At 26.9% G+C, this 22453-nt stretch overlaps 2 protein-coding genes across 4 annotated transcripts in view; one reads left to right on the top strand and one right to left on the bottom strand.

Moving 5' to 3' along the window:
• The window catches only part of LOC126895345 (uncharacterized), a 44208-nt gene extending 21856 nt beyond the window's left edge, over positions 1-22352 (bottom strand). Inside the window, exons 1-7 of one of the 2 annotated variants that reach the window (XM_050667109.1) lie at positions 22092-22352; positions 21800-21909; positions 21514-21716; positions 19334-19525; positions 19117-19266; positions 18044-18140; positions 17331-17495 (exon numbers count right to left, since the gene is read on the bottom strand). In XM_050667109.1, the coding sequence (XP_050523066.1) occupies positions 17331-17495; positions 18044-18140; positions 19117-19266; positions 19334-19525; positions 21514-21716; positions 21800-21909; positions 22092-22240 (1066 nt within the window). In that variant the 5' untranslated portion in view covers positions 22241-22352. The remainder of the gene's footprint in view (positions 1-17330; positions 17496-18043; positions 18141-19116; positions 19267-19333; positions 19526-21513; positions 21717-21799; positions 21910-22091) is intronic. The other variant, XM_050667110.1, reaches the window with a different exon arrangement.
• The window catches only part of LOC126895348 (uncharacterized), a 75852-nt gene that overhangs the window by 29154 nt on the left and 24245 nt on the right, over positions 1-22453 (top strand). The window lies entirely within an intron of this gene.

Raw genomic sequence — 22453 nt, 5'->3', positions numbered from 1 at the left:
CCTAATTTAATTATCCGACGCCTACAGACATATTTTACAGTTTTAATTACTTTAGACGTTCTAGACCCCACAGTATGTCGTTCAAATAAGACAATTTATTACATGGTATAGTTTAAATGTTGGGCAGTTACTGGAGCTAATAACATGGTCGAATGACACAGCCTGCATTTTAAAATTAAAAGTTTTGTTGCATGCTAAAAATTGTTTGTATTAGATTTTATCTGTTCCGGGTATATTACTAAACATTTCTATACGAAAAAATTACATATAACATGACAAAATGGAAATTTACAAATTATGAGATGTAACAATATAATGAACTAAAATTTAATTAAAGCTATGAAATAACTAATTAAAAAAAATTGCATCAACTTATATAAAATTGCAATATTTTTATTATTCACAATAATGAAATATCGTTTTTTGATTAAAAAATTGATCGCAGCATGCTTATGAACTTATATTCATGTTTTTCAACAATAAAATAGTGACGTACAATTTTTAATAGGTAATAGCCGTAAAACGAATGAAATTTTAGCAACGGTTACCACGCAAAAGTATATTGCACGGCGACTATAATAGTTTTATATGAACCCTATACCCTAGCAAAGATACACGAAAATGTATGGGAGGGTTTATTTTTATTATTATTGAATTGCCTATATGTACTATAAAGAAACCAGACACGTGTCCTTAGACTATTAAGTCTAGGGGTCAATATACATTTTTAAAATTACTTCTGAATAATATATTTGGGGATGAAAATGTCGTACTCGTTTATCTATCAAAATTCATATCATTTAATAAACATTTCATCACAGTTTAATATACATATGCAAAAGTTTTAACAATTTTCACAATGACTAATTAAACAACAACAAATATAATCGGATAGCCAATGCATGATGTCATAAAACATGAATAGAATCATTAAAATACATTGGTCATTGGGTACTTCAGAGAAAAAATTGTCAAAGATAATAACATCAGCATTGCTATTTGAAAAGTAACAAGTTATGCTTATAGTAAAGCAAATTAAAATATATTCATAAGTCTTGCAAACAATAGAATCTATTTAAAAAATGTACAGTATTTTTCTTTGCGATTTTACGAGATAGTTTTTATTTTACATAATTCAAATTTTAAACACTATAAAGAAATCATTTGCATTATATGAGTCACGGAGCTTATTCAATAAAATGTAACGATATGTAAGATAATTTCCATCAAATAGTAAAAAAAATTGTTACAATTTATACATATTAATGTTATTTATCTCCCTTAATTTATAATAAACCTTCTATTAATTACTTCACGTATTTACTGCAAAAACAAAAATATCGCTAGTTGTTCTGAGTTAAAACTTCTGAAAAAATAAGTCAATTGCACCAATTGAATAAAAAAACACTGAAGAACATGTTCTAGGAATCAATATTAAATAAAATATAAATGTGGTAGTTATAACAAAAGTGGTGCAAGCCAACTTTTATAATTTTTTTTTAAAGTTATTTTAAATATTTTAATCCCAAAAAGGCTAGTATATGTGTATTTAAAAAATGCAATATTTATTTATAGCGTACTTTTATTAATATTGTTGATACCAAAAAAAGTTTGTTAGAAATATTTATTTTCAGATTAAACTTATTTTATCAAAAAATTTACTCACACCGATTTTACTCTATATCACACAAATATTATGCTTTTAGTAACAAAAATTGATTAAAATAAAAAAATGATGTTATCTAAAGGGATACTTCACAAAATATCATTTAAAAAATTGGTATTTTTATTAATTATAACTAATAAAATAAAATAAATCTATTCGATTTAATAAAGGGACAAGCCTAATTGGAAAATTACATTTATTAAATGTTTCACTTTTCAAAAGTTTAATACCTTGAAAATGTTTTGATTACATAATAAAAACATAACATTAATCCATATTTTCTTCTGTAAATACAATCTTGAGTTATTTTCAGATGCTAAATACTTAACCAAAAATAATAGAATATATTCAAGTTTTAGTATATTCATTTCATGCATAAAAAATATTATTTGCAAAAACAAAACTGACACATAATAATAGTTTTTACAAATGTTCATAAAAAATATTCAATATGACGTTGTTCTAGGGATATCTTATTACAGATCGGAAGGGGAAAGAGTGTTTAAAAAAAGTATTTCCTCTCCTACGTGATTACATTGCAAACAAATATAAAGAGACCACAACACTTCCTCGGGTATAAAGTAATATGGTTTCACTATCAAGTATGTTCTTAGGGTCAGATTTCATCACACTGTTAACGGGATGGAAAACAACTGCAGGTCATGTCAACAGTGTAAAAAACACAAGTAACTCGCAAGCAAAACTACACTGACGCCGATACGGTCTGGTTGTCGTTATTTTACGTCAGTTGATGTTATAATAAACACAAGTTAATTCGATGGTTTCGATCGAGTCGAAGGAAAAAAGTGGAAATATAGTAGGCAAATACATACCGACTTCTTGCGCAACTTAAGGAATTTTCTATGTTTCCAATCGGTACTGTTAGATGTATGTATAATAAAAACGCTAATGATACTGGTAGACAACTAGGAAGAAATCTATTTGATGGCGAATCACGATTGTTTTTCATGCCAACGAAGTTAATTGAACATACAATAATAATGAACATTGTATGGCTTACATAATAATACATCACGAAACAATATTAACGAATACTTAGGTGATATTCTGATAGAAAATCGTTCGTGAGATGCCAGTATCGTCTTACGGAATGTCCAATATCGTAGACACACTCCTTCTCCTTAATAATTAATTGATTGTCAACGTCATAAACAGTTTGATTTATAACATTTGGCGAAATTCGATTACAACATACGTTCTAGTTTATAAATAATTTAAAAAAATAATAAACAGAGAACTATATGGTAAAATATTTAATCTATTACTCGGTCAGATTTTAAAATATTCAGTTATATGAAACGAGTGTCATCATTAAAAAGGTCAACAAATAAAAATAAGTAGAAAAAACATCATACAACTATTAAAAAGCTGATTTGAAAAAAAACATGATTGTGACTGCAATTATCAAAATCTAAGAAGAAAAGTATAAAAAAAAAATGTAATCCAAGATAATAAAATCATATAGTTTTGTGAATATCAGTCCAATAATATTACAAATTATGATAATAAAAATAATAAAATAATTTGTTAATGAGCCAAAATAGTAAATTAGATAAGATAAAAAATATCTTTAGTATAATTTAAGTAGAAAATGGGGAGTTTATTACAATTTTTTTTTCTCTTTATTAAAAAAAAAAAACAATCTGTACATAAAATTTACAATTTGTTTTTTTGTTGACTTATTCAATTACATAACATTAATAGCGTTAAAAGTAAGTCACCTATTGGTAACACCTCGATTAGTTTTAGTTGAAGTTGTACACAAGTTATGGTTTTATTGCAGTCGTTAATTTGTTAAGTAAATAGGTCTCGGTTCCATTTACGTTTGAGTCTTCGTAGTGGGTTGTCAGGTATTGAAGTTGTATAAATTTTTTTAATTAAGGTGTTTGAATTAGTATTAAGTTTTGAGTGAAATCTAGTATAGTATAAAATTGCAAGTTCTTTGGCACTTTTGATGTTTAAATCTTTGTGTAGGTTATTATTTGTTACATACCACGGCGCATCAGTTAACACTCGTAATGTTATATTTTGAAAGGATTGTATTGGTCGAATGTTGAGTAGTTTAGCTGGTCCCATATCTGAATACCATAAGACCAGACTGTTCTGATTATTGACTGATAAATAAGTAATTTTGTTTCGAGAGGTAATTAAGATTTTGGACGAAAGATATGAAGTCTGCTGTTGGCCATTTTCCTTTTGTCTTTCAGGTGAGACCCCACGTCAGTCGTTTGTCCAAAATTATCGCTAGGTACTTAGTTTCATTATGGGTATTAATTACTGTATTGTTTAATTTCATGTCTGGGCATTTTTCAGATCTGAGGGCGAACGTTACATGATTTGACTTATTTGCATTTATTTTAATTTTCCAGTTCCTAAACTAAGATTCAATGATGTTGACAAGTGTTTGTAGATGATGGGCAGCTTCGGTAATATTACCATGAGTAGAGAGTATATCTGTATCGTCAGCAATTGTAGCAAGAAGAGTATTAGTAGACTGGGGTATATCTGAGGTAAGAATATTGTAGAGGTCGGGAGACAGGTCACTTCCTTGAGGAACACCTGCTTGAATTTTGCAGTAAGGAGAATTTGCACTGCCTTGTCTTACCGTAAACTTTTTTTCATAAAGGTAAGACTTTATTATTAAATATAGAGGTGCTGGGAAAATTGTTTTCAATTTGTAAAGCAGCCCGTCATGCCACACCTACCAAAGGCTTAGAGGAATAGACCAGTACAGTATTTGAGGCTATTGTGTCGGTCAACCTATGGACTTGGTATATAGTAGTGTCTCTCGCGGAATCCAAACTGGGTGTTGGGTAGATGTGGTGCTCTTGTAATATTGGCCTAATCCTTTGGAGTAGAAGTTTTTCAACTAGTTTGCTTAATGTGGGTAACAAGCTGATCAGTCTATATGATGCTACCATGTTTTTTAGTTTCCCTGGGTGAGGTATAAGGATTATTAGGGCTATTTTCCAAATTGACGGAAAGTAAGACAGACGCTTCATAGTTCATTATTTACAAAAATTAATTTTTGTCGAACTTAAGGAACATCAAATTTCTATTTGGTCCAACGATCATAGCCATAAAACATATTTATTGATCGTTACATATGACTTCTATGATATAATGAACCATATCATCAATGATACTCACAGTACTATTTTCTTTTAAATCCCACATCCTAAACATTTTGTATTTACGTACAAGCCTTTAATTTCTACTAAAGCATCACAGAATTGTTGGTTAATAGATTTAAATATTAAAATTCCTATCAAAATTATTTAAAAATAATAATTTTACTAATTACTTTATTTATTTATTTAACGGTATATATTAAACGGTTCAATTAAACTTATAAGTTAAATTTAAACATGACAAATAAAATTGTAAGTTATATATTTGTAAGACTAATCATTTATAATTTTACTAACCTTATAATGAATAAATTATATGATAAAAGTAGATGAACATAATACTTTTTCTTAAAAGAGTAAAAATCATTAAAATAGTTTAAAAAAATGACCATTAAAATTTTGCAGTCGAATCGTTGAATGGGTAAAATAAATCATGATCAGATATTTTTTTATATCTTTGTTAGCTTGATAAAAAAGAAGTATTATTTTATAAACATACCTAATTTTAAACTGTTCGTAATGATTTCCTGAAACTTTTAAAAGTTAATATTAAACTATATTGTTATGACTTTCATGCAATTTGTGACAATACTTTCGCATAAAAAATATTTTCAACTTATGAAATAATTATATATGTTTATGATAAACATATATTTTTCAACCTAAAAATTTTTTTACTACACGAACATCTATTAGTCTGGTAGGTCAGTTTTTTTCTGTTTTTACTTAATAAGTGTTTATTAAATACAACTTTAGGCCGGCCTGTAATTTATGAACAACACTACTATAAATCGAAATAATGTCATGTCATGCGGTAGACAATTACACCATGAGAAATGAAAATAATTATCATTAAACATAAGTTTTCTTTTGCACTGCTTTTCTGAACCCATGCATTTGGGTCGTGTGTGTACTCTAGCACTTAGATACCACACACTGTGGACTAAAGTGACGAAGTAAATATAGACGCGCCTGGTCGTAGAAGAATTCCATTCCATACTCAAAATAATACATCCACCGAAGTTTCTGAGAGATAAAAAAGCTAACACTAACATGGCAGTAATGACTATTGGTAGAATGCCAACAAACTTCTATTCGAGCAGCAAGTATTTGAAGACCACATGGATAAACACTCGAAAGATTCTATTTCAACAACACAAAACTATGTGATAGACTAACAGTTTTATTATTAATCCGTCACCACTCCAAGAGCAAAAAATTAGTATTATAGATCATAAGTCATAATCATGTACTAAACGTTGAGTTGTACTACAGTGAAAGTGTACTAGGTTCAAATTCTTTAATTGTGTATTGTTTTAGATAATTATTATTTAACTGAAGTTAATTCGTGTGTATTACTATTGTAGTCATGTGGGATAAAAAAATACAATAGAACACAAAAATTAATTAATAACACCATATTCATTTAATAAAACTTATATTAATTATAATAAACATATAAAAAGAAGCAGCAAAGATACTATCTATAATTAAAGATAATACCTTATTCTGGTTAAATTATAATTTACCTAACACAAAGGAAGATAACAGGGAATTACTTAAAAAAATTCAAATGCAATTAATGTGATATTTTACAGTGCCTAATTAAGTGTAGCAAATATTTCTTATTGCTCGGTTATCTTTTTATTAATAGCATCATAAACTTTATACTTAAGATTCCGTTTTCGTATGCACTAAAAATACTCAGACTTCATCGTAAAACGTCAAATTGTAACTACAATAAATTCCATGTCCCTTTACACTTTCAAGGTCACAGCTCTACTGTTCGTATATTATATATGTTCTTTAAATGTTATATTTTCAATAAACGTATCATGACACTTTTTATAGTGGATGTCATTACTGACGTTTGGAATACTACCAAATCACTTTATTACGACTATAGGATTACAGTTTTTAAAAAACTGTATTTCATTACACAAAGATAAAATATGATTATAATAGTCGTTTTATCATTTCTTAATGGGACAAATCATTTATTTATTAAACCTTTTTAAACAAAAATGATCTAAAAAAACTTTTTTTGGTAATAATTAACAAAGTTTATGCTATAAACATTTATAAGATATTTTATACATGTCTATTCGATAAAAAATTGTAAATAATATAGTGTTCTTAGGCACATAACTAAATGGAGGACTATCCCTTTCTTAGTCAAAAAGACATTGCTTTTAATACTAATGTGGAACAAATCAAATGCTAAAATGTCAGTCGATCGGAGACTTTCCTTCTTAAAAAACCCAACCGTATCATAACAATAAAAAATATTCATAATTAAAAATATTTAATAAAAAAAAATACATTATCCAGTTCTTAAATAATTAAAATAAAAAATATAATTCTCAACAACAGCAGTTACAAATTTTCAAAAATACAATTGTGTAATGACAATTTAATATTTATCCAAAGAATATTGTAATCCACATTTGTTACTACTAACCTTTAAAATAATTTTCTAATTATACATTTAACATGGTCCATTATTTTCTATCGTAATAGTATATTTTTGCATGGATAGAAAAATACTCTTTTAGCACACTCGGTTTGCTTCAAAACCGTTATTAGATATTTAATACAAATATGTGGTCAATTTACTCCATAGATAGACAAAATATTGACTTTAAAGAGATTCAATTAAAATATATGTCCGATTAATACAAATCGAATAATAGGTTTACAATTAAAACTTGTTTAGACTTAATTTAGGCCACCCCTGATACGAAGCCCTACAGACATTGACTTTGGTATTATTCGCATATGTAGACACTATTAATGTAAAGATTACACGATATTCCGATTAAAAAATAAAATAACCTCTATTTTTTACGTATTGTAGACACATATGCACATAATGGTACTCCAAAGTACTAAAATTTAGTAGCTACATTGATCAAACGCAATCCGTCCGGACGGCGTCGCCTATCCGCCGGGAGCCATACAGCGAAATGACGTCATTCCGGTGAAAGAGGGTGTCCTCCTAAGCAACGTAAAAGTATAATAATATAAATACTCAATGGTGGTGAATGAGTCATGGACATTGTATAGTTTTGTTACTTATTATTATTTATGCATACACGAATCAAGCACGCGTAATAGATATACATCAATATTGGAAAAGGTGTTTTGTTTATGTTGCGTGTGAACTTAGCACAAACTATTGGTTTTCGTCTAGATCATATCGATTATTTGTGTTAACCCCAACGCACTAAAACAACACTGAATGCTACTCTGTAAAAAAACCATTTTTTTTTTTTGCAAGAAAAATATGCAACTTGCATGATTACAATACCCATAACCAAACAAATGACATATGGTAGACCAGTCGGAGGCGTATTGCAAAGGAGATAAAAAAAACAATAAAGTATCTTGGATACCTTTATTTACTATAACAGAATAGTAATACACGGATGTTACTACAAAAAGGTATATAGAGAAGTACCTTTAGATCTTTAGTAATAATGTTTAACAAAATAGAAAAAACTAACAAAAGAGACGGAGAGCAATGATATTCCGCATACCAAGAGCTATTCGACTGGATCACGTCGTGCTTACTGATTAAGACCACAAGACTGGTGGTAACGCCGAAAATTAAAATTAACGTTTGCCAACATACATATATACAGAGTGATTCTTTTAACATTAGCAACTCATTTTCTCATAAAATAATAATTTTTATGTGAATTGTTTTTTAGCTTTTGTTTGTTACAGGTGTAATTGCATTTATCTGTTATAAAATATTTTGTATGTTCATTTCTTATATCATAAAGAAATATCAGCTTTAATATTTTTGATTGGAACATACATATTTAACTAAGTTCAAATTGAAAATTACTGGTAGAGAACAACTTTTGAACCAGTATTTCATAAGTTATTAACCCACTCCTCACTTACAGTCATTATTTTAAATTATTAAAACTACTAAACCATTGACTCAGAAGTTATTATCAACCAGTCATTTTCTTAATTAGATTATTATCTAATAAATAAGCTAATAATTATGTAGTTCCGTTAAATTAAAATATTAAAGTTAACACTCATACGAACCATAAGGAATGAACATAAAAAATATTTTACAGCAAATAAATGGAAATACGCATTTAACTAAAAAAGCCAAAAAAATTTCAAATTAAAATTATTATTTTTAAGAGAATTTTAGTAGATAGAGTTATATGTATCACTCTGTGTATACATGTTATAATAATAATAAAGAAACGTGAAAAGAAACGCTGCAGTATTTGAAAGAAGACGACTAATAACATGTGAAATAAAACCGCAAAATAACTCCACTGTCTGACGAAAGAAGACTGGGAAAACATAAACTCAAACATTATGATCCACCTAACAACAGTTATGCGAGATGACGGTCTAGAAAGTTTCATTTAAATTATTAAAAATTACAGAGCTAAAATTCAATACATTAAATAGATTATAAAAATTATTCACACTTTTGTATAAATATCACTCTTTAATAGTACTATTTTAAGTTTAAAAAACAATTTTATAAGAATTTAATTTTTTTTTGGTTGGATATAGAATATTATAATTAATCAATATAAACTAATGATACTATTTATTTTTACAAGCAATTTTTGACATAGAGTTTAAAGAAAAATTTTTAATTTGAGGTAAAATTCCAACGTGCCTTTAAAAGAATACATTTTATGAGGTTTATGCATTATTTTATTGAATTTAAATAATTAATTGAATAATTTTTACTTAAATTTTATGTAATTGTTTAATGTATTCAAAAATATAATTTACGAGAAAATAATTTACTTCTACATGATTAACTATTTTTTTAACTCATATATATTTTTATTTTTAACTATAAATATAACTAACTGTATAAATTAACTTTATTTAATAATGCCAAATATTTGGAGTAATTATGACAATAAGAAGTCGAATAAGTTTGAATATAAGAAGGAACTCGAGTTTTTATGTTGTGCGAAAGAATTTTTTACAATATATGAGAAAAAAGGAGAAGCATTAATTTGAAAATTGGACTAAATAACTGCAAATCAGCACCATTTTACCGGGATGTAAAAAAAAGAAATATTAAGGATAAAACTGATATCAAAATAATCATATCCGGGGTGAAGAAAGTTTAAGTATGAACGCATTTATAATTCATTATTATGATATTGAATTGCAAAAACACACTTAAATACGTATTAAGTTGCTCTTCAAACTTATTCAATAATAACTAGACTCTTACACCATTAACGTATAAGAGTACGTTTTTATTTTTATTTTATTTCAGTTTATTACTCATTAAATAAAGTTCAAATTTCGCTATTAATACTTAATTTGTATTTTTTGATAGTTTGTCTAACTACAAACAATAAAAATTGTTTTATAACTACCTTATACTACAAGTTATATGAGATAGAAAATTTGCATACTTTTACCCAGGGTTACTCTATAATTAAAAATGGAGATATTTTAATGAGTGTTCAACTATTAAACATCAAGGAAAATAATAACATATTCAAACCTTAAAGATATTGTACAACTTATATAGTACAACAGCGTAGCTATAGTATTCCATCTACGGTCTTAAACATAACTTTTTAATTAACTCGATAATTTATAAAAATAACATTTCCATCCTAGATCTATTAATTAAACTCTTAGTTTACGGATCGCATAACATACTTTTTATAAGTTTTTAAAGTCTTATGTTGTGTTAAACCGTCCAATCCTATAGTATTACAATAAAGCGCAGTTTGCAATGAACAACTAAAAGAACTAGCATCGTTACTCTGTCATAAAGTAAACTGTATTATGCTTTTTTTTTTATAACTACCTTTGAAGGTTTAAACAATTTTTATAATAAAGTAACTTAGAAAAAAATAATTAAGCAGAATTATAATTTATTTTTGTCAAGTATTTTAATCTACAATGCTCATTTAGCTCCACACAAAATACTACAGAGAAAAACTAATTATCCTAAAATGTTTAAAATGAAGTAACAGATGATATTTTTGGATATTACATGTAAATATTTAAAATTTTAATTAAATATTTGTCATAAATTTATTATATATTTATAATCCTATTAAACACTAAAATAATATTGCAATCAATAAATTCCAAAAATTACTGTGTACAATAGTTGCATGAGGAGAAGTATTATTTTTAAAATAATTTACTATGACAATCATAATTTCAACTGATATTAATATAAAAAACGATGGCACAGTGGGGTTGCAGTACAACGTGGACGTGGCATAGTTAAGACAAGTATATATGATATCAGTATAGTAATTTATATCTAAATGAGATAAAAATTAAACGAATTTTGAATTTTTTCCACCTTAAAAAGAATTAAGAAATAAATGCAAAAAAAAGCAATTCGACGGGCGAAGTCGAACCTCATTCCCGAGCGTAAAACACTGAATGTATATGTAAGATGTTTATATTAAAAAAATTATTTTGGTTCGTTCATTCTTCAAAAAGTTATGGCAGGTTTAAGTAACAAAATAACATAACGATAGAAAGTGATTTTTTACACTAAAATTACATTTTTTATTAAATTTCGACGGCCATTTACACATAGAAGATAGGTTGTCGGGACAATTTTTTTTTAACTTATAGTATTTAACAGAATTTTTATTTTGACATATATTTAAAGCTCGGAGTATTTCCAAAATATTATCAAAAGTTAAATTGACAAAGTTCTACTTTGTACTCGTATGTATAAAGTTTTTAACCCCTCTGTATAAAAGAAAATGGTCTGATTTAAAAAAAAAAAATTTCAAATGTAAGAAATAAACATTAAGAAAAAAAATTGTGTTGATTTATACATTTTTCAAAAAGTCATAGTAATTTAAAGTTCAAAAATTAAATATGAAATCAAAAGTTTTAACATAAAAATTGCATGTTATTTAACTATGGTAACCATTTGCACATAGAAGAAATGGTGTCGGAACAATTTTTTTTTTCTTATCTATAGTACGTAACATAATTTAACATATGATTGGTGTTCGAAGTAATTTCTGAACATTTTCAAAACTTAAATTGAAGAAGTTTACTTGGGTGCAAAAGTTGTTATTTTGAATCTCCCCTATGGACAGTTAAAGAGTCAGATTATCAAAAAAATTACATCAAATAAAAGGGAAATATTTAAATTTTCAATATAAAAAAAAATTATTTTGATACGTTCATTTTTCAAAAAATAAGACTGCCTAAGAAAATAAAGTTTTACAAATGACTAAATTTATCGATTTTATAAATCGTAATTTTTAGGGGGATTTCCACCATTTACGGGGAACGATAAAAACATTTTAAATTTTCGAGGTTAATGTCTTCAACTAGATACGATTTGTGATCTTTTGACGTATTGTTGAGAAATATCAATCAAGTGATAGCTGAGAAAAAATAGCGACAGACACGAAAAAATAAATAAACACATCATGGCAAAATTAATATTTTCCTAACTTCGAAGCTAAAATAATCAGTCTTTACATACAAATTATTTACTTTTTATGTAAATAAAAAATGTTTTTAATTATATAGTCATTTTAAAAATTGAAAATTTTTCATTAAAAAAAATTTTTTTTTTTAATTATATGCTACTTCACATAAAGGACATGTTTAATATCTTTACACAAATATATTACAGCCCCGTGGATATATAAAAATCCACTAACCTTAATTTTGACATTGTATCTAACGTTAATTACATTATTTATTCGAACCTGAAAATGTACCAAGGCGTACACGTAAAGGGAAAATAACAAATAGAACAATACACTAATTATATTGACTGTTATATTCAATATGCTGAAATGTACGTAACGGTCAGATTTAATCAACAAAAATGCCATAGTTAATACTATTGAGGAATGACAACAGACAAAATAAATTTAAGTATTAAAAATAATACTTTAACTATGAATACTAACTATTATCTGCCCTCAACGATAACAAAAATTTATGAAGTATTACGAATATCGCCTACTATTAAAATAAATGATTAATCTTTCACGAGTTTCTTTGTTGAGTTTACGTTAATACATACTTCAAATATTACTAACAAAATTAATTATTAAAAAAAAATAAAACTAAATACAAATACAAATTATAAAATTTTTAATTTTTGTTTGAAAAGTTGAATTTATAAAAATAATTAATTTCATAAAATGGTTATTATTTATAAGATATATATTTATAAGTATTATGTGAATAGTTATTTCACAATTAAATATTATCTATCATAGAATTATTTTTAAGCAGCTGTAAAATATCTTAACATAAAAAGACATTATTACATAATAATTCATGTTAGGAAATAATCAAGACGATAATGCAAAAATAAAATTAGACGGAAGAGATTAAAACAATATTTTACTAAAATACTTTTTTTAAGGAAAGCATATTGATATTTTAATTTATTTAATACGTAAAAAGATATCCATACTAATACAGATTTATATAATTGCTATTTTAAGGACATCGACGGACAATAAATAAGCTTAATTGCTATCTCAACCAACAAGTAATTTCACTTCACGATATTTTTTATCTTAAGCTTGTCGATAAAATAAGTCTGTGTATTAATTTTCAAACAATAGTCATTCTGATAAGTAAACCACATATTAAAACTACTTAACAATCATCAAAATGAACATCAAGTCTCAAATACATAAAAACTCTTCCATTGTCATCGACATGAATTATCACAAACGCTGACCAAACATAATATACCCATTAAGCACGTAAATGGCAATTCGCATGTCTCACCTAAACACTATTATCAATGACTTTAAATGGTCAAAGTAGCTGTTTTAAAATCAATATTGTTGAACGGCAACTGATAAACAATAGCCAAAATTATACTTCCACTACACGTTCCAAGTGTTGCAAGTTTTCTTAAATATGCTTACAATATAGTAATAGTAATTTATAATATAATAACACATAATATAAAATCACACATACGGAAAAAACCGAACCAAGCACCGAAACCGAGACTATAGACTTAAGTACCTAATCAGATTTTAATGATACAGCGAAATGCTACACACAAAACCATTGTTAACTTATTATATTTTATTATTTTCATTTTATGATGGGAAAAAAGTATACCATAACATCTTAGCAAAAGTTAAAGTAGATATTATCATTACGAAAGTTAAACTGTAATAATTGCACGTTCAACAAATGAGTCACAATGAAAGTGAACGGATTATTGCATGAATCATACAAAAAACAAACATCAAAGATACTAGAATGTTTAACAAAGCCTAGTTTGCGAGTGTTCCAAAATCAGTTTTATAATTATAGGTCATAAATCATAACAATTTATGACTCAGTATCTGTAGTGTTATTCATTCGATGGACATTAATTAACGCGTTTAAAAAAAAATTCGCCATTATAACTAAATGAGAAATCATTAATATAATATAAATTGTGCAATGAAATAACTCTCAACTTATGCAATTGAAAATAATAACAGCACGTCAGGATGATATAAAAATTTTTAATCTAAAACAATGTTGAGAAAATGTTAATTTGTCTGCTGATAGTTTAAAGCAAATGAAGCCACATGGATAAGTTATCACAAAAGAAAAACCATTCAATTATTGTCACATCAATAAACAGAAATTTTGTGAAACATATATTCATAAAATTTTATGTGCAGTGCGATTGAACTCAATACGCCAAACATTTTTTAGTACATTTTAGTGCATAAGAACAACAGTTAGAAACAGGCATAACATTTAACGTCTTGACGTCCTAATCAAAGTTCCTAAACTTGTTACTATTTTTGTGTATCCAGTGCATTAAACACACACTGTAATATAAACTTTAACAATCAACTAGTCTAGAGTAATTTAACAATGAAACTGCAAGTCAAATCAAATAAATTTTTCTTACGTACAATAAATAGGGCAATTTAAAATTCTAATAGTATAACTAAAAAAATATAAATATATTTCGCAGTATTCAATATTATAGAATAATTAAAAAATTATACCATAAAAAACAAACATTACCGCTGTTTACAAATAAGATATATATGTATAGATATTGTATATCAATTAAATCTTTTGTTTCTTTTACATATTTTATGATATTTTTTTATCTATTATTATTTTGCTTATAGTATAAAACAAAAACGTTTTATTAAGACTAAATATTTCACTAAACAAATCACACTGATAGAATTTACACCCTCTTACTTAATTCTAGTATTCATATATTAAAACTAACACATCTAAAAACTTAACTATTACTATCAAATATCTTAATGATAATATTTTCAATATCCAAAAATAAAGAAAATATTAAAAGGAATAAACAATGAGAACTTATAAGTTTAAATATAGTAACTATGATCAGTAACCACAAAACACCATTGTGGGGCCCTTCACCCACCAGTTCACTTTATGGATAGTTACAGAGCACGCTTCCTGTGTTTGCCAATGGTGGAAAACACTGATAGTATCAATCACGTTTCGAGGACATCCTGTCAATTAGGATTCTATTGGCTTCATAAAATGGTAACCACCAGTTAAAGTTGATTATAATTAAAATTACACACTAAAAGTTAATAGATTTTCACAAAAAATAATATCGTAATAAATTAACCGAAAACATTCCACAAATGCAATGCATTTTGAATTTTTGTTCAAAATGTGCAACAACAAAGTGGCCAACATAAATTATTATTTATTGAGGAAAATTGAAACCGATAAAGTCTAGTTAAAAATACACGCAAAATATGTCATTCGACACGTTTAGGGATACAGTGATTTATTACAGTATTGGATGACCGATAATATAGGTTGTCTAAGGATAAAAAACATTGCACTTGTCTGTGAAATGATAAAAATAACAATGAATTCACGTCACGCTGTCGATGTTATTACGATTGAAAAGCTTTAGCATGCCAACGATGTAGTTTCGATAAAATGGCGAAAAACGATCCACTACAGAAACCCGAGAGTCAAGACCGGCGTTTTGACGGCATAACAGAAGGTTAAGAGTGGATACAGCACAGAATATAAAAGAAAAACTACAATGCAAATGATGCGTGACCAATTATAATCGAAACTTGTCGTCGGAGGGACCTTGAAAGTACATAGTTTTCTCATGATGTCTTTAAAATAATTTAACATCATAAAACTTAACTGGGTCGTCAAAACTATTGAGGTACAAATCATCCATTAATACAATTTTATAAAAACAGTAACAACAAAATCATTAATACATACCATCAAAAATAATTTCAGTATATTACAATATTTTAAGTTAATATGCAAATAAGTCAACATTATTCGAAAATCTAAAACTGTTATTAATAATCTAATGTCTTATTAAATAATCTCTTATCACATATATCATAATTTTTTTGAAATAAAATAAACTAAAATTTAAGTCGTATAACTAGAAGAGCAATTTATTCAACTTGCCAGGGACATCAATTATTATAATTGTTAATTGTAGGGTAAAGTTTAACTCGTGTTTCAAGTAGAAAAAATATTTACATATGGTACAAAATAAATAAAAAATATTTATAAAGAACGCATCTTGTACAAAAATTGATTATTTGTAAGTAAAATTGGCAAAATAGAAATGATACATTTTAATGTATTACTTATAAAATTACCAAGAAATAAACATAATATTGTGCCTTAAGTACATTTTTTAGTAACACCTAAATTAAAATCAATGGATATGTACCGTAAGTGGGTAGTATCTTAGATAGGAAATACAAACATATTTATTTGGTATACCTAACAACTAATAATCAAAAAGATGAATTTAACAATATTTCTTGACAAATATCGATTATACTATTACATTAGAAATATTCGGACGAAAACTCTTAAATACTAACTTTGGCATTAACCTTCGATCCCGAGTACATACTTACGAAGACAACAATGCACTGAGGAAAACAATGTTAAGTAGGAGAAAATTATTGTAGTCCGTGTCCTTTTTCACGACTATTATAACGCATAGAAATACCGGTGGACTCAGGATTTTGCACTTCTCTAAACGAAGGGCGACGCTCACAGAGACACGATTGAAAACAATCAAGGACATAGCAAGGTTAAATTGGTAAAAACTTACTCTATAACAAATCTTTTTAAAACCACAAATTCTTCGAACACATCGACCGCGCATTAATTAACAAATAAATAACTAAACCGAGGTCGCCCCGAAAATAAAAGTAAATTAAATAAATTATAAAAGTATCGATTTTTATAGTATAGGGTAAGACCCTCTTTGACGATTGATACATAGTCTTTTATTATCCGGACATAACAATTTCAAATACAACGGATATAAGGCCAAAACTGGCTATTTGTCTTTTATGTTCAGCCACTGACATTTGACTATAGGGGCCGTCTCCTTTTATATTTCGACATTTATATGATTCTCTTCAACTGTGCGAAACACCCTCTTCTTATGTGTGAATAAAATGTATAACATTGTAGTACGCTACAACTATAAGTGTATATGTTTCACTCACCATCAGTCTCCATTAATTCTTCATACAAAGTATCAGCAATATCATCAATATCCACATGATCCCATAATCCGTCACTTCCTAATACCAAAAATTCTTCATTACCATCCAGTACCAAACACCTCATCTCTGGTACAGCAGAAATATAAGGCTTGTACCTGACATCACCTAATTATTAAGTAACAAATAAAACATTTTGAACAATTAGGAATAAAAAATTATAATTAATTATAAAGAAAAAATACATTTCATAAGAAATTATTTAAATTTCACTAATTTTCTAAATGAAATTTTGTTTATTTATTCAAATTTATAAAAAAAAAAAAAAAAATTGAAACAAATAATTATTTTGAAAAATGAATTTTTAAAAAAAACTTTTCCAGCAATATAACAAAACTAGTGATTATCAATAGATAGAATGCTGTTTTCAGAATTTTGATTGCATTAATAGTTTTGTAACATCATTGAAACAATAACAGGTTGTTTTTTAATAAAAAATAGCGCCTTAAAAAAATATTATTAGAAAACATTTTGTAAAGAAGATAATTATCACAAATAAAATTATATAAGCCCATTTTAGTTAAGAGTAAATAATTATTTAATAACTAATAAAAATATTATCTTCTTTGAGAACATAGAAATGAATTATATAATAATTATTAAATATTCAATTATAATTATCAGTAAATATTATTAATTTTAGAGAATTTACTTACCAATAGCTCTTGAAACAGATAGTTGACCATCAACTCTATAAATACCCTGACAATCTATAACTATTCCTCCCTCTGTAGCTATTCTTTGTGCTTCATCCTAAACATTAAAGTAAATTTATATTTGTCTTGTAGTCATTTTAAACAATAACTATAATTATAAAAATATAATATAAATTGAATTACCATAAGATAATAATGGAGAGATCAAGTTAGAGAGGATTTTAAGACGTTAATTGAAAAAGATGGAAAATTATTAGAAATAGATAGTGAAGGATGGAGAAGCATTGTGGAAGCAGCCATTTAAGCCTAGAATTAATCTAAAAATAAAAAAATAATATATTGAATAAATTACTTAATTAAAAATAACTAACCTTATTATTTTTAATTAGAAATTTTAACTGATTATAAGACAGACAATACAGAATATTAATGGCCTGCTTATATTATTTTTTTTGTTACAAGTAAAGGTACTTTAGATAACTTTGTGATAATCAGCCTAATTTAAAAAAATATTAACACGGCTGCTGGGGATTGACGGCCGGTTATAGAAAGTGTAAGGAAATCATGTGAAAAAAAGAGGCACGGTACGGGATTAGAACCCGCGACCCAAGGCGTCGTATAGACAAACCTTACCACTAGGCCACCGTGCACTTATGATTCAGATCCCGATACACTTTAATTTAGGTTGATAACGTGATGTGCGGCTGAGGGAAACACGTTACCGTGTCAATATTTTGTAGAATAGTTCAATTTTTATTTATTAGCTCTGATCATTTAACCTTTAATCAATTAGTTAAGTTCAAAATACTAAAACTAATATTTTAATCAAATAATTAAAAAATGATAAAAAATTATTTTTATAGAAATTTTGTTTACAAAGATATTTACATTGAGTTAATATTCTTTGACTGATCCTCTAACTTTTTAAGGATACAAAAATAATAATAATAATAATAATATATATAATTAAATTTAAAAAAAATATTTGTGTAACATTCTTTATGTAAATTTTTTATTATCTCAATTTTATAAAATTATGTAGAATAAAAACAAAGAGTTAGTAAAGCACTCACGTGTCTTTGTGGAACATGTTTATTTACTAGAGATAACGGTGTACTGTTTTTCCAAAGGGTGGCTAATGAATCTCCCACCCAAGCTATGTATATTTTCTTTTCTTGAAGTCTGTGTAAGACACATACTGCCGTTGTACCGCTTACTAAATTCTAAAAGTTATCAATAAAAAACACCAGTTAAAATAAAAAACAAAACTTGAACGAATAATAATCATACATATTTGTCGGTTTTACAAGAAAACATTTTGTCTGTGGTATTGAATGCATCAAAAAATGCATGTTCTGGATCTGAGGGATAATATTTTGATTGTACAAGAAACTGATACAAATATATTGAGCTATAAACAGCTGCATCATGACCATTATGTCCATCATACACAGCATAAAATGATGCTTCACCTATGGAGTTCTAAAAACAAAGAGTGAAAATAGATAATACATGGATTATTCACACATTATACTAATAGCATAAAAAACAAGTAACCTAATATTAGTTTAAAATATTTTATTATTATTTATAAAAGTTGTTTACTATAGAACAAGTAAAAACTATACTTTTTGTTAAATAAAGAAACCTATAAATATACACAAATATCTTCAATGTTAAAAAATAAAATTCTAACTAAATACAATTATATAAGTTTTTTTTAAATATAATTGATGTAATTAATACTTTTTATAAGCACGTGTGACATTTTAATATTCATGACTAAATAGAAAGATCAAAATAAAATGATTTTAAATTCTTGACCAATTTTTTTTTTTAATTTAATTAATGCAATAAATATATCCTGTGGAAAGGAATAAGAATATTTCCAACCCCCCTCTGCTAGTCAAAAGAGGCGACTAATAAAGATCTGTCAGATGACAGCTGGTGAAAAATTTTGTCATAAAGTATGAGGGGTCCTGTACAGAACTTAGGCAGATTGTCCCATCAAAGATGTACGCAAGAACAACAGGTGAAATTAAATAGAGTAGTTAGAGATGGAGAAGGCCTAAAGAATAGATTTTGATACCAGCTGGACAACTTCTGCAGTAGCTGTTTCACCAATCACATATAAAGGCCCACCCAACGCTTGTAGTGTCAACGGTGCAGAGACATCATCACTCAACTTTAGGTTAGACTCATGTATAGGAGATAAAGATAAATACAAAGTAATAATAGGTACATGGAATGTTAGAACATTAACTGGTAGAAGTATTGAAGAAAATAAAAGTTTATATTTGTTGTGTGCAGGAAACTAAGTGTAAGAGAGAGAAAGCAAAGGAAATAAGTGATGGTTATAAAATAATATACTCAGTATATTCTAGTTAATACTTATTTTAGAAAGAGAGAAGAAAATTATACATCTTATAAAAATGGGATTAATAGATCAAAGATTAATTATTATATGTGGAGGAGAAAGAGTAAAGCAAATAAAAAATTGTAAAGTTATCCCAGGTGAGAGTATTACTACTCAAAATAGAATGATGGTAATGCAGTTGTGGTGTAGGAAAAAGAGAATACAAAAACAGAAAAAATACAGAAGGAGAATCGGGGATCTGGCGATGGAAATTGAAAGGGGAAAAAGAAAAAGTTTTTAAATATAGTAAAAAAAAGTATGGTGTGGAATATTAGAGAAGACATAAATGATGTGTGGAATAGATTTGCTAGTTGCGTAATGAATACTGCAAAGGAGATTATTGGTAAGAGTAGGTGTAGAAAGCCAGGAAACAAGGAAATCTGGTGGTGGAATGAGGACGTTCAGAAAATTATAGAGTAAGAAAAAGCAGTTTGAAGTGATAGAAAAACAAAGAAGAGAAGCATAAACTCTTGTGTAAAGAAGGCAAGTGAGTGGTAAGTGAGGCAAATTTTCAGAGATATAATGAATTGGATAAACTAGGAACAAAAGAAGATGAAAAAGAAGTCTATAGACTTGCAAAAGTAAGAGAAAGACAGTTTAAAAATTATCACTATGTATGGTGTATAAAAAGTGATGATTAGAGAGTGCTAATGAGCGATGATGATGTAAAAAAAAGGTAGAAATAGTATTTTGAAAAATTATTGAATGAAGAGTATCCAAGAGAGACATTAGAGGATATCTCATGGAACGAGGGACTTCATAGATTCGTAGATTTCATTGGTGAAAAAGAGATATGAGGGGTTGTGACATCAATTTAAAAAAATAAAGCAGTAGGATCGTATGAAATAGTGAATGAAGTGCATAGATTATATGGAAAATACATTACTAAGCTCTACCCTTAAAAAAAACATTCAAGGATATCCGGAAATCATAAAATAAAATCAAATATACATAGAATAATGTTTTATGAATGATTGAAAATGCATTTTAATGAATTTATATATAAAATCAATTTCAATTAGCTCATTAATTTACATTCCATTTGTATATTTACTTCTTGATCAAATAACGTATGTAGATATGGAACAACTGATATGTAATCTTCCATTGTACGTCGAGTATTTTTTAAAACAAACGAAGACCACCAAATTGAAGAATTTAATCTAGGATGTTTTTCTATGATTATAGAACCATCATTCAAGCATACATCATTTAGTTTTTTAATTACTTGTTGCATCAACCATAGTGATTGGTAATCTTAAAAACAAATTATAATTGCAATGAGAAAAAAGTAATATAGTAAAATTAAGTAGAATGCAATTAACACTTAAATACTTTACCTTTTTTTTCGGATCTGTACCCAAATTCTTCAGGTTGTACTGTCCATGGAACTCTTAATTCATTTATAACTTTTTGTGTCAAACGTACAATTAAATCCATAGGACACTGTCTGTTAGTTAAAGATATAAGATTAATTTAATCTTTATAAATGAAATAACTTAATTTGAATTTTTTTTTTTTTAATCATTTAATGAAAAAATCAAATTCATTCATTATCAATAAAAATTAAATTAATTTATAAGAAAAAAAAATCAAAGATTAATTGACCATCACAAAACATTCAAATCTTACCGATCTTTTAGGTACTGATTACACCAGTCAGCAGCTGCTCCAGCTAATTCACTTAATTCTAAGTCGAATCTTGGCAACTTTACTGGCAGTTGTTCACTTTTTACTGTATTAACATAATTTTGAAAGAATAATTCCCAACTATTATCCATTGTTATTTTGTTTTCTGTACAAAATATAGTATTAATACTATATTTTTACGTTAACATATTTTAATTATTAAAATATTTGTACACCAAAATCAAATATCTTAAAAGAAATTAGGTTTGATTCAGTTTTAATACATTATCATTAAAAAATACCAGTTTTGCGGCAAATTAATAACATATACATAATTCCTATGCTAAAAACAGTGTATCCAACGT

Source organism: Daktulosphaira vitifoliae, unplaced genomic scaffold, assembly GCF_025091365.1.
Source record: "Daktulosphaira vitifoliae isolate Bord-2020 unplaced genomic scaffold, ASM2509136v1 Scaffold_1, whole genome shotgun sequence".
NCBI lineage: Eukaryota > Metazoa > Arthropoda > Insecta > Hemiptera > Phylloxeridae > Daktulosphaira > Daktulosphaira vitifoliae.
This window is presented reverse-complemented; position numbering and strand designations above follow the sequence as displayed.